The following is a 12,623-nucleotide window of genomic DNA, read 5'->3' on the forward strand; positions in this document are numbered from 1 at the left end:
ATATTGGGGTTATGACGAATTGATGAGAGCAGGTGCTCCGTCACTAGGATGTATAAGAGAGGGGACAGAGGACATCCCTGCCTTGTCCCATTGGTGATTGTGAAAGGTGATGAAAATGTTCTGACGCACCCCCTGGGCCTTGGGACACCCGGAGCCGGACCCTTTTTGGTGGATGCTGGTGGTTGTAGTCTTCGTGGCGGCGACCCGGTTCCGTGGCTCAGGGCGGTCAAACCAGTGGCGGAACTATTTATGTGGTTTTGATGTTTAAATGTCCGACTACGCCACCCGTGGATTGCGGTCAGAGTGAACCGCCGCTACAGGGCAGACCGCTGAGGCTGGTGTTGTGGGTGCAGCAGAGCGTAGCATAACTCCCCACGGGAGGAGTATAGCCTCAGGGCAGTGTATGCGGAGGATGGGGGTGATGCTGCAGGGCAGCAGCAGTAACGACACGGAGTCAGTGATGCAGTCCAGGGCCTTTACTCACAGTTCTTATTATCCAGACCACGTCTGCAGGTAACGGCTGCCCACGTCGTACTGTGCTCACCAGGTGAGGGGCTCAGACAACTCCCAGATAACTTTGGAGCACTTCACAGGACCCCCTTTGTGTGTCCTTTGTCTGGCCTTTCTTACCAACACTTCTGTCCGGCTGCCTCGGGCCTCCTCTTGGTAAACTTGGCGCCAGTTTCCCTGACCCTATGTGGTGCCTTCCTAGCGGGTTTAGCGAGGGGCTGCGCCACATAAAATGTCAGAGCCTCCGGTTTCTAGCTGAGGGTCGTTTCCTGCCTCCACTAGTTCGGGGACCGGTCTCCCCCTTTGGCCTGACCCCTCCACGCAGGTGGATTCGGGCGTGCGGTGGCGACTCGCCCGTCCGCACCCCTGGGATCCCTTCATTCCTCGTTCCTGGAGCCTTCTCCGCTCCTCTTCCTTCCTTCTCCCTCTTCCAGGCCTGGGCCTCTGTTACTAGGCCCGCCTCCGGAGCAGAGCTCATGCAGAGCCCCTGCTCCCTGCCACTTCTGCTCAGACTTCTCTGCACTGAACTAAGATGGTGCCCACCTTTTATACTCCCTTCTCAATGCACCCAGGAACTGCTTCCTCCCTGCTCCTGCACTACAGGGTTCCCCTTCCTCAGTGTTCCCTCCCCCCACTCCAGCCAGGGACAGGGACTGTCGTGCCCATCTCAGGGGCATATTGGTCGCCCTGCCCCACAGCAATGTGGTGTAATGCATGCAGGTGTCGGGTCCTGATCCACACTCCATCCTTACCTGAGAGTGAGATATCACACCTCTGGGTGAGGTGCAATACGTCTGTAGCAACCGAGCCCTCAGGGTGCTACAGTTCCATTTATCTTCAGCCTAGGTGACGTATTGCGATACAAGGCCGTGATTTTGGCTATAAAAGGGTCCCCTAGACCCCTACCCCAAGCTTTTTAAGAGAATCATATATGGCGTGCCAGGAGACTCTATGGAATGCTTTCTCAGCATCCAACGAGAGTATCTAATTACAAATTTTTAACTGCATCTAGCCCAGGAAATACTTTGTGCCTAGTAGCAGTGTCTGCTAGTCAGCGGATTATCCCGGCTGTTAAGCAAGCTACACCACCTGTAGTTTAGACACTTAATTTTTTCAAAGGAAATGCTTCGGGACCATGGGATACTTAGTGAAGAGCATCAGGAGGCACCCCAAGGCATAGGGGCTGGGACTGGCAGTAGGATGCCTTGCGGTGGACAGCCGAGCTCGATCCTTATAAAAGCTTTTTAACTGCAGCAGCTTTAGTGGACGCTACTGGATCTGGAATTACCGCGGCTGCTGGCATGAGACTTGCCCTACAATAGATCCTTGTAAATGGATTTAAAGTGTATTCATTCAAATTAGAGAGACAATTTAAATTAAAAAGCTTAGAGCTGCCTCCACCACAGGGGGGCTCGCTCGACACACCAGCGGACAGGCACCAGTATTGGGAGAGGGGGGCTGGCCGTCAGGGTTCACCGCGGCTCTGGCACAAACCCGGCGACACGGAGGTGGCACGGGCAGGAGCGGACTGGCCGTGTCGGCTTCACACTTTTTGGATTTTAGAAGGGCATGACATGCCTATATCTGTGTCTCCCCCTCCTTTTACTCCTCCACCTCTTTTATTTTCGCATGACTATATGTACTTGTCACTTTTCCATGTGTTAGTTATGTCTTCTGAGCAGTTTGTCAGCTTTTGGACACCTTTGAAGGTGTTTTCTATGTGTTTCTATGTGTTTTTGTTTGCCTGCCATTGGTTTTAACGGTGTTCGAACGTGTTCGACGAACAGTTCGACGAACAGTTCGGCGAACACACGGGTGTTCGACGAACCGAACCGAACTCGAACACTACGGGGGTGGCTCAACACTAGTGTTTAACCCCTTAAGCCCCGTGGGTGGTTTGCACGTTAATGACCAGGCCAATTTTTACAATTCTGACCACTGTCACTTTATGAGGTAATTACTCTGGAACGCTTCAACGGATCCCCCTGATTCTCAGATTGTTTCTTCGTGACATACTGTACTTCATGATTGTGGAAAAATTTCTTCGATATCACTTGCGTTTATTTGTGAAAAAAAACGGAAATTTGGCGAAAATTTTTAAAATTTTGCCATTTTCAAAATTTGAATTTTTAAGCCCTGAAATCAGAGCGATATGTCACACAAAAGAGTTAATAAATAACATTTCCCACATGTCTACTTTACATCAGCACAATTTTGGAACCAAAATTTTTTTTTGTTAGGGAGCTATAAGGGTTAAAAGTTGACCAGCGATTTCTCATTTTTCCAACAAAATTTACAAAACCATTTTTTTAGGGACCACATCACATTTGAAGTCACTTGGAGAGGTCTTTTTGACAGAAAATACCCAAAAGTGACACCATTCTAAAAACTGCACCCCTCAAGGTGCTCAAAACCACATTCAAGAACTTTATTAACCCTTCAGGTGCTTCACAGGAATTTTTTGAATGTGGAAGAAAAAAATGAACATTTAACTTTTTTCACAAAAATGTTACTTTAGACCCAATTTTTTTTTGCTTCACAAATTGATTCATAAAAATGAAAAAGTGTTTTTTTTTTCACTTTTTCATTTTTACGAATCAATTTGTGAAGCACCTGGGGGTTCCAAGTGCTCACTATGCATCTAGATAGGTGCCTTGGGGGGTCAAGTTTCCAAAATGGGGTCACTTGTGGGGGAGCTTCAATGTTTGGGCACACAGGGGCTCTCCAAACGCAACATGGCGTCCGCTAACAATTTGAGCCGATTTTCCATTCAATTTGTTAGCGGACACCATGTCGCGTTTGGAGAGCCCGTGATGTGCCTAAACAGTGGAGCTCCCCCACAAGTGTCCCCATTTTGGAAACTATACCCCTCAAGGATTTTATTAAGGTGTATAGTGAACATTTTGAACCCAGAAGTACGGCACAGAATTTGTTTACATTAGGTCATCATATTGAATAAGTTGTCATTATTCTTGAGCGCAAGTGCTCGCTACTTGAGTTTGCATCGGGTACTCAGGTATGCACCATGTACAGCGTGTACTCGAGTGACATGCTCGAGTCCCTACTCCGCATGTTTCACGGTTATTAGACACCCAAAAAAAAACTTGCGGGGATCGCTCGTGCATGGCAGGCAATCCCTGTAAAGTTTTTTGGCCGCGAAGCATATGGGGCAGAAACTCGAGCATGTCACTCAAATACCCACGATACTCAATGCATACCAGAGCACCCGATGCAAACTCAAGTAGCGAGCACTTGCTCTCAACACTAGTCGCCATATCGTCATCTTTTTTTCTTACTTTTGAAAAAAATCCCAACCCCAGCCCTAACCCTAGCACAACCCTAGCCCTAGCACAACCCTAGCGCTAGCACAACCCTAGCCCTAGCACAACCCTAGCCCCAGCACAACCCTAGCCCCAGCACAACTCTAGCCCCAGCACAACCCTAACCCCAGCACAACCCTAGCCCCAAACCCAGCCCTAACCCTAGCCCAATCCTAACCCAAGAGTTTATTTTTGACGCCGTTCCTTGTGCGGTATAAGTGATTAGACGACTTTATTCTTCGGGTCGGTGTGATTACAGCAATGCCAGAATCATATGGGGTTTTTATGACTGACAGATGTCACACACTAAAAGACTCATTTTTTGTAAAATCTAGTTTTTGCATCGCCATATTTTGAGAGCTATAATTTTTCCAGATTTTGGCAGACAGTCATGTGATGGCTCGTTTTTTGCGGGATGACTTGCCGTTGTTATTGGTGCCATTTTCAGGCACGTGACATTTTTTGATCGCTTTCTATTCCAATTTTTGGGAGGCAGAATAAACAAAAACCAACAATTCAGGAATTGTTTTTTTTTATTTTTTTTATTCTGTTCCGCGTGTGGTAAAATTGATGAGGTAGCTTTATTCTTCGGGTCAGTACGTTTGCAGTGGTACCACATTTGTATCATTTTTTTATGTTTTGGCGCTTATACACAATAAAAGCTATTTTATAGAAAAAAATATTTTTTAGCATCGCTTTATTCTGAGAGCTATAACTTTTTTATTTTTTGGCTGATGGAGCTGTATGGTGGCTTGTTTTTTGCGGGACGAGATGACGTTTTCAGCTGTATCATTTTTATTTATATGCGTCTTTTTGATCGCGTGTTATTCCACTTTTTGTTTGGCGGTATGGTGATAAAGCATTGTTTTTTGCTTCGTTTTTTTTTTTTTTTTTTTACCGTGTTCACTGAAGGGGTTAACTAGTGGGACTGTTTTATAGGTCACGTTGTTCTGGATGCGGCGATACCAAATATGTGTACTTTTATTGTTTTTTTGTTTTTTTTTTATAATAATATTTATTGATGGGTACATTATATTTTTATTTTTGGTGTATTATTTTTTTTTTTTTTTTATAATATTTTTGCACATTTTTTTTTTTTTTCCACTTTCACACAGTTTATACACTTTATTACTTTGTCCCACTCTGGGACTTTCACTTTTTTTTTTCTGATCGCCTGCATGGCACAGGAATGAAGCACCATCCCTATGCCATGAAGGCTGTCAGAAGTGCACAGTGTGAAGATTGCTTGGAGATGCACTGCGCATGCCCAAGCAATCTTCCTGCTCTCTGGTGACCCGGATGTTGTCATGACGACATCGGGTCGTCATGGCAACACCCGGGAAGCCTTTGCAGACTGCACTGGAATCCGGAAGAGGAGGTGAGTATCGCCGATCACCTCCCCTTGCCCCCGCAATGCCGCGATAGACTTCGATCGACTTCGATCGCAGCATCGCGGGGGTTAATGTGCTGGGAGCGGTGCAGGACCGCTCCCTGCACATAGTACCGGGTGTCAGCTGTGACAATCAGCTGACACCCGGCGGCGATCGCGCCCACACAGCCTGTGTGCGCGCGCGATCGCCATGACGTACTAATACGGGTCTGGCTCTTAAGTCCCAGGGCACAGACGCATATTAGTACGTCAGATGTTATTAAGGGGTTAAATACAATTTTCCTGTGTCCCTGCTGTGTACTGTGTAATGGATGTGTCTGACGTGTAGGAACATGGTCTGATCATACCACATCTCCTGGACAGGAAAGGAAGCAAAAGAGGATACAGACATTACAGCAGGGGATTGCAAATTATTCTTTCTTTGAGGTAAATCATTGCTTAAAAAACAGGCAGGGAAATGTTTTACCTTACAAAAGAAGCAGCTGTGATCACCTCCTGTAATGTCAGTATACTCTCTTTTGCTTCCCTCCCCTGCCCAGGAGATGTGGTATGATCAGACCATGTTCCTGCATGGGGAGACACAGCCATTACACAGTACACAGCAGGGGCACATGTATAAGATTATCTCAGGACAGGGACTTTTATTTAAACACATCCAATTGTGAAATCTATTATTATTACAAAATGTATTGATTAAAATTAACTTTTGTTCATGGGAAAATCCCTTTAATGATAGTGCTTCAATAGTGCCCCTGTATATCCAAACTCAGTAATGGTGTCCTTCAGTATTGGTACCTCGCACTCTATATTATTGCCCTTTGGTGGTCCTACACTCAGTAATGGTGCTAAAGTGCACCGCACACAATATTGCTGATCCTTATCTCCCTCCATTCAGTAATGAATCCTCCAACTCAGTAATGGCACCCATCCCCATGAATAGTAGCCATAAAATGATAAAACAGATACACATCTAGCCAGTTCTCACAATTAATGGAGATGCACAGTCTATTTAGACCTGGACCTAAGAGTTGCCAGACTGGGATCCCCTACCCCCAATTTCAAAGACTGTAGATCTAATGTGCCCACTGATTATGAGATTACATTGCATTGCAGCAAGTTGACAAACCCATGCCCCAATATAATATTCAAGTGTATGTGGTTATATGCTGTTGAATGGGCAGATGTGCCGAAATACATATATATATATAATATATTAGCCATGATTTATACTCTTAATTATTGTATCACTAAGATATGCCATCACTTTGTGTCAGTGCGGGTCTGACTATTGAGACCCCTATCTATCCTGAGCATAAAGGGCTGCATTGCTGATCTAGTGATGAGTCCCTTTCACATTTATTTCCATGCACGGTTATCCACTTCTTTCTCTGCTCTAATGCCTCTTGACCTTAACATTCACTGTGAAGAAACAGCTCAAATCCACCTTGCTCAAAGAAGATGAACTGGCCAGCTCATTGTGGTGTCATGGGACACAGCTGGTTGTACACTACTCTATAGAAAAGGGAGGGGAGGTGGCAGAAGAAAGAAGCAGGGAAGGCTGAGGGAGACACAGACGTATCATGCTGAGCTTTCTAACAAGTCTTTGATTCACATTGAGACTTCTCATTATTGCAGTATAATTTCCATGATATCTTTGCTACTTCTCTCAATGTGCTAATAAAGGGATTTACTACATGAATCTCTGTGTGTGTGAGCTGATTTGTGCATGGGAAAAAACATATCAGCTAGTCTCCTCTCACCAGGGAAAAACTGGTGAAAACACACAATATAAGACGCATAATGACCAGATGTAGTGATATTTCTCATGCATACACACAGGACTGCTTATACTAAAAAAGTTATTTGAATTTATGGTTGATCTTTATCTTGGAGAATGGCTCCAAAAAAGGAACTCTATCCAGGAAACTTGTACTCTTCAAAGTTTCTGGAATGATGAGACTGCTTCAATCTAATTCAATGGAGGCAGGTTTTGTCTTGCAAATACTTGGAGTGAAACAGCCTAATGGGGTATTCCACTTCCAGAAATTTGTTCCCCAAAAGATCAGATAGTAGTAAAAAATTAATTTGAATAGCGATCACCCTCCCTGTGTCTAGCAACAGACCTTCGATGCTGCTCCTGTCTCTGTGTTTTGGCTGCAGAGGTGACATCACATCGAAAGTGCACATCAGCGCTCTAGCCAATCACTGATTCTCGCCTTTGCTGATGTACAGTCATGGCCAAAAGTTTTGAGAATGACACCAAAATTATATTTTCACATGATCTGCTGGCCTCTGGTTTTTATTAGTGTTTGTCTGATGTTTATATCACATTCAGAAATATAATTGCAATCATATTATGAGTACCAATAGGTTATATTGACAGTTAGAATGAGTTAATGCAGCAAGTCAATATTCGCAGTGCTGCCCCTTCTTCTTCAAGACCTCTGTATTTCTCCCTGGCATGCTCTCAATCAACCTTTGGACCAAATCCAGACTGATAGCAGTCCATTCTTGCATAATCAATGCTTGCATTTTGCCAGAATTTGTTGGTTTTTGTTTGTCCACCCGTCTCTTGATGATTGACCACAAGTTCTCAATGGGATTAAGATCTGGGGACTTTCCAGGCCATGGACCCAAAATCTCTACGTTTTGTTCCATGAGCCATTTAGTTATCACCTTTGCTTTATGGCAAGGTGCTCCATCATGCTGGAAAAGGCATTTTTGGGCGCCAAACTGCTCTTGGACGGTTGGGAGAAGTTGCTCTTGGAGGACATTCTGGTACCATTCTTTATTCATGGCTGTGTTTTTAGGCAAGACTGTGAGTGAGCCGATTCCCTTGGCTGAGAAGCAACTCCACACATGAATGGTTTCAGGATGCTTTACAGTTGGCATGAGACAAGACTGGTGGTAGCGCTCACCTCTTCTTCTCCGAATAAGCTGTTTTCCAGATGTCCCAAACAATCGAAAAGGGGATTCATCAGAGAAAATGACTTTGCCCCAGTCCTCAGCAGTCCACTCCCTGTACCTTTTGCAGAATATCAGTCGGTCCCTGATGTTTTTTCTGGAGAGAAGTGGCTTCTTTGCTGCCCTCCTTGAAACCAGCCCTTGCTCAAAGAGTCTGCGCCTCACAGTGCGTGCAGAAGCACTCACACCAGCCTGCTGCCATTTCTGAGCAAGCTCGGCACTGCTGGTAGTCTGATCCCGCAGCTGAAACAGTTTTAAGATACGGTCCTGACGCTTGCTGGTCTTTCTTGGGTGCCCTGGAGCCTTTTTGACAACAATGGAAGCTCTCTCCTTGAAGTTCTTGATGATGCGATAGATTGTTGACTGAGGTGCAATCTTTGTAGCTGCGATACTCTTCCCTGTTAGGCCATTTTTGTGCAGTGCAATGATGGCTGCACGTGTTTCTTTAGAGATAACCATGGTTAACTGAAGAGAAACAATGATACCAAGAACCAGCCTCCTTTTAAAGTGTCCAGTGATGTCATTCTTACTTAATCATGACTGATTGATCGCCAGCCCTGTCCTCATCATCACCCACACCTGTGTTAATGGATCAATCACTAAAACGATGTTAGCTGCTCCTTTTAAGGCAGGACTGCAATGATGTTGAAATGTGTTTTGGGGGTTAAAGTTCATTTTCTGGGCAAATATTGACTTTGCAAGTACAGTAATTGCTGTTAAGCTGATCACTCTTTGACATTCAGGAGTATATGCAAATTGCCATTACAAAAAATGAAGCAGTAAACTTTGGAAAAATTACTATTTGTCTCATTCTCAATACTTTTGGCCATGACTGTACATGACATGAGGCAACCAAGCTCAGTGAGTGTCTGCAGCAGTGATGTCGATGTGATGTTACTACTGCAGTCAACACACAGAGACAGGAACTGCAACAGTGAGCCAGCAGTGGATCTGAGGTGACTACTATCTGTGTTTGTTTTTTCATTAGTATTTGATTATTTGTAGACCACTTTTTTAAAAGTGGAAACCACTTTAAGAGGAGACCGAAGGTTCAATCCCCCTTGAGCCCTAATTCTTAGGGAGTCTAGAGACTGTTCACACCAAAGTAATAACATTTAATGGGAAAAGTGCAAAAATGTACAGTAGTGTTGTTTCATGACATCATGGCTAAATCAGTAAAGAGGTTATTACATCTTGTTAAATGAGTATAATTTCAAAGTTCTTGGAAAAAAAACAAAATCACGTGAAGTCATTATCGGTCTTTACTCCTCTTTGGTCAGACCTCATCTGGAATACTGTGTACAGTTTTGGGCACCACATTTTAAAAAAGACATAGACAAACTGGAGCAAGTTCAGAGAAGAGCGACCAGAATGGTGACTGGTCTGCAAACCATGTCCTATGAGGAACGGTTGCAGGATTTGGGAATGTTTAGCTTGCAAAAAAGAAGACTGAGAGGAGACTTAATAGCTGTCTACAAATATGTCAAGGGCTGTCACATTGTAGAAGGATCATCTTTATTCTCATTTGCACAAGGAAAGACTAGAAGCAATGGGATGAAACTAAATGGGAGGAGATACAGATTATATATTAGAAAAAACTTTTTGACAGTTAGGGTGATTAATGAGTGGAACAGGCTGCCACGAGAGGTGGTGAGTTCCCCTTCAATGGACATCTTCAAACAGAGGCTGGACAGACATCTGTCTGAGATGATCTAGTGAATCCTGCTTTGAGCAGGGGGTTGGACCAGATGACCCAGGAGGTCCCTTCCAACTCTACCATTCTATGATTCTATGATTCTATGATTCTATGAAAAACTTTGCAATTTACCTCTTGTTAAAAATCCTCTCCATTCAGTAACAAAGGGAATTTTAATTTCCCTGTGCTCCTCCAATGCTGACCATGCTTGCACCATGAGAGAGTTGAGCCATGAACTTGTCGCTGGTCCATAGTGTCAATCTGGCTCCTGGTCATTAGAGAGTGGTGCGCTCCTGAAAACACAACAGTGCGCTCACTACAGGCTAGCCTGTTGTTGTCCCACAAGTTCACCCCCCAACAATCCCCCCACCCAACCATAAGGAGGACATTGTGTTAACATTATATTTTTTGTTTAAATCATTTTACTGTAGAGCTCCAATGCTTTGCAGTTTGTATGAAGCAGGTGTAAAAAATCACGCTTTAAATGAGAGTTTAAGAGCAATGCAAAACAAACCAATGTAGATTACCAAGTAATAAAGTTAAATAGATGTCAATTACTTTAGAAATGCGACTCCATCCGAAGTAGATGGGGTGTTATATCTTCTCATGTATTCATGCATCTCGGGAAAGCTCTTCTTAACATAGTCTTCCGCACTGCTCTCTTTTACTGTTCCAAACCGGAACCCCTGGGAGGGATGATGAAGCTATAAAACAGGGATTATATTGTTATTGCCTTATTATAGAATAATCAGAGATGGCATTTTCTTTTTGTTGCATAAATGACAATTGAAGATGAAATGACATTGTAAAGACTATAGATGCATCGAGGGGATAAATTCAATTCGGAGCCTAAAACCAGTATGATAACACATCGAAAACACCAACGTATTACATATTGTAGACTGCAAACCATTTGTTTGGATTTTACTCTGTAAGAGCGTAGAAAAGTAATTTGCTATTTACCAACTGTGATATTACCAATAAGCAATGTAGTGACAGAATGAATGAGTTGCTTTCATTTTTGATGCTATTAAATATTTAAAAAGTCATCTCATTTTTGGTGCTACATAGATGTAGCAGAATGCAGTACTCCATCTGGTATCATAATAACTGCCAATTACCTAGAAAGGGTTTTCTTACCCATATTTACACTGTAGAATAGCGCTGAATTTAAATACTAAGAATATTCAACATTTTTTTAACATTTGGAGCCAGTTGAAAAAGTTTAATATGAGGTCACAAAGTATCTAACTCACTGGTTTTACACCTCTGTATGAAAGTTTATTAAACAGTAGGTTATTTAATGACCTTAGTGCCTGAAAGTTTTTGACCAGCTAGAGGCCCTGGTCCATTTTTAGCTTCAAGGTCAATGAGTCTTAAGTTACTGAAGTTTTTGCCGATATGACTGTGTCCAGAAGTCTAGTCAGAAGAATGTCATTTTAATTTGTGCTTTCAATAGAAAAGTAGCAACTAGTGATGAACGAACATGCTCGCCACTGCTCGGTACTCACCAGAGCATCACGGTGCTCAACAAGCTTGGCGAATATATCCGGGTTGCTCGGATGGGAACTCGGGTCCCCTCCCTGCATGTTTGGAACTCTTTAAAGAGCCAATGAACATGCAGGGATTGCCTGCCATGCACTGTAATAGCCATGTTGGTTGTGGGCATTACAGTGATTGGCTGGCCGCACAGCATCATCAGGTGTATATAAGACCTGGCACCGCTCTGCTGGTCACAGTCTACCCCGGAATCAGGCAGAGTAGGGAGAGCTGCTGCTGCGTCAGTGAGAGATTAGCTTCTTCATAGTTAGTATAGGTATTCCACAACATATATATATATATATATATATATCCAACTGAACTAACAGTCCTTCTGAGGACTAATTCAGCTGCATATAATCACTGCTAGGCAGGAGTTAGGCAGACAGGTAGTATGTGGCAGACTGCAGTGCATATAGCGCAAGAGGGTCCTTTGAATGTCCTGTCTGCTGCTGCTGTAATAATTACAGATATTTGTAGACATAGCCCCAGATATCAGGTGCCAGGGCAAATTTTTTTTTATCTTAATCCTGGTTACTGCTTAAAAAGCAATCCAGAGTACACTATTTTTCTGCTCCATTTGCTTGTTCTCATAGCACAATAAAGCCAGATGTGTTCCATATTTCAGCAATAAAAATCCAAAATTTTAAACTGAACATGGAAAATATAGGCCTCTTTTTCCATTCTGTTGCAGTGTGTCAGTCAAGCTATTCACACTAGGTGTCTGTGAAGAATAGTATTAGAAAATTACATCGCTTCTATTTAAAACCGTGGTTCTCTGTGAGGCATAACACCTATAAGAGTGTTGCAAAATCAGCCATTTCTTCCATTTTCATTTCATTGCAGTGTGTCTGTAAAGCTATTCACACTATGTGTCTGTGAAGAATAGTATTAGCAAATTAAAGGCCTGGTATTTAAAACCGTGGTTCTCTGTCAGACATAACACCTATAAGAGTGTTACAAAATCAGCCATTTCTTCCATTTTTATTTCATTGCAGTGTGTCGGTCAAGTTATTCAAACTAGGTCTCTGTGAAGAATACTATTAGTAAATTACAGGCCTGCTGATTAAAACCGTGCCTCTCTGTCAGACATAACACCTAAAAGAATGTTCCAAAATCAGCCATATCTTCCATTTTCATTTCGCTGCAGTGTGTCGGTCAAGCTATTCACACTATCTGTGAAGAATAGTATTAGTAAATAACA

At 43.2% G+C, this 12,623-nt stretch overlaps 1 protein-coding gene across 2 annotated transcripts in view; it reads right to left on the reverse strand.

Annotated features, from left to right (window-relative positions):
* GRIN3A (glutamate ionotropic receptor NMDA type subunit 3A) overlaps positions 1-12,623 on the reverse strand; it is an 847,513-nt gene that overhangs the window by 258,363 nt on the left and 576,527 nt on the right. For both annotated transcript variants that reach the window (XM_073664672.1, XM_073664682.1), the window contains exon 5: positions 10,439-10,584. In XM_073664672.1, coding sequence (XP_073520773.1) covers positions 10,439-10,584 — 146 coding nt within the window. The remainder of the gene's footprint in view (positions 1-10,438; positions 10,585-12,623) is intronic.

The sequence above is a fragment of the Phyllobates terribilis genome, unplaced genomic scaffold (genome assembly GCF_046119375.1).
Source record: "Phyllobates terribilis strain yellow unplaced genomic scaffold, ASM4611937v1 Scaffold_1__5_contigs__length_1240528914, whole genome shotgun sequence".
Classification (NCBI taxonomy): Eukaryota; Metazoa; Chordata; class Amphibia; order Anura; family Dendrobatidae; genus Phyllobates; species Phyllobates terribilis.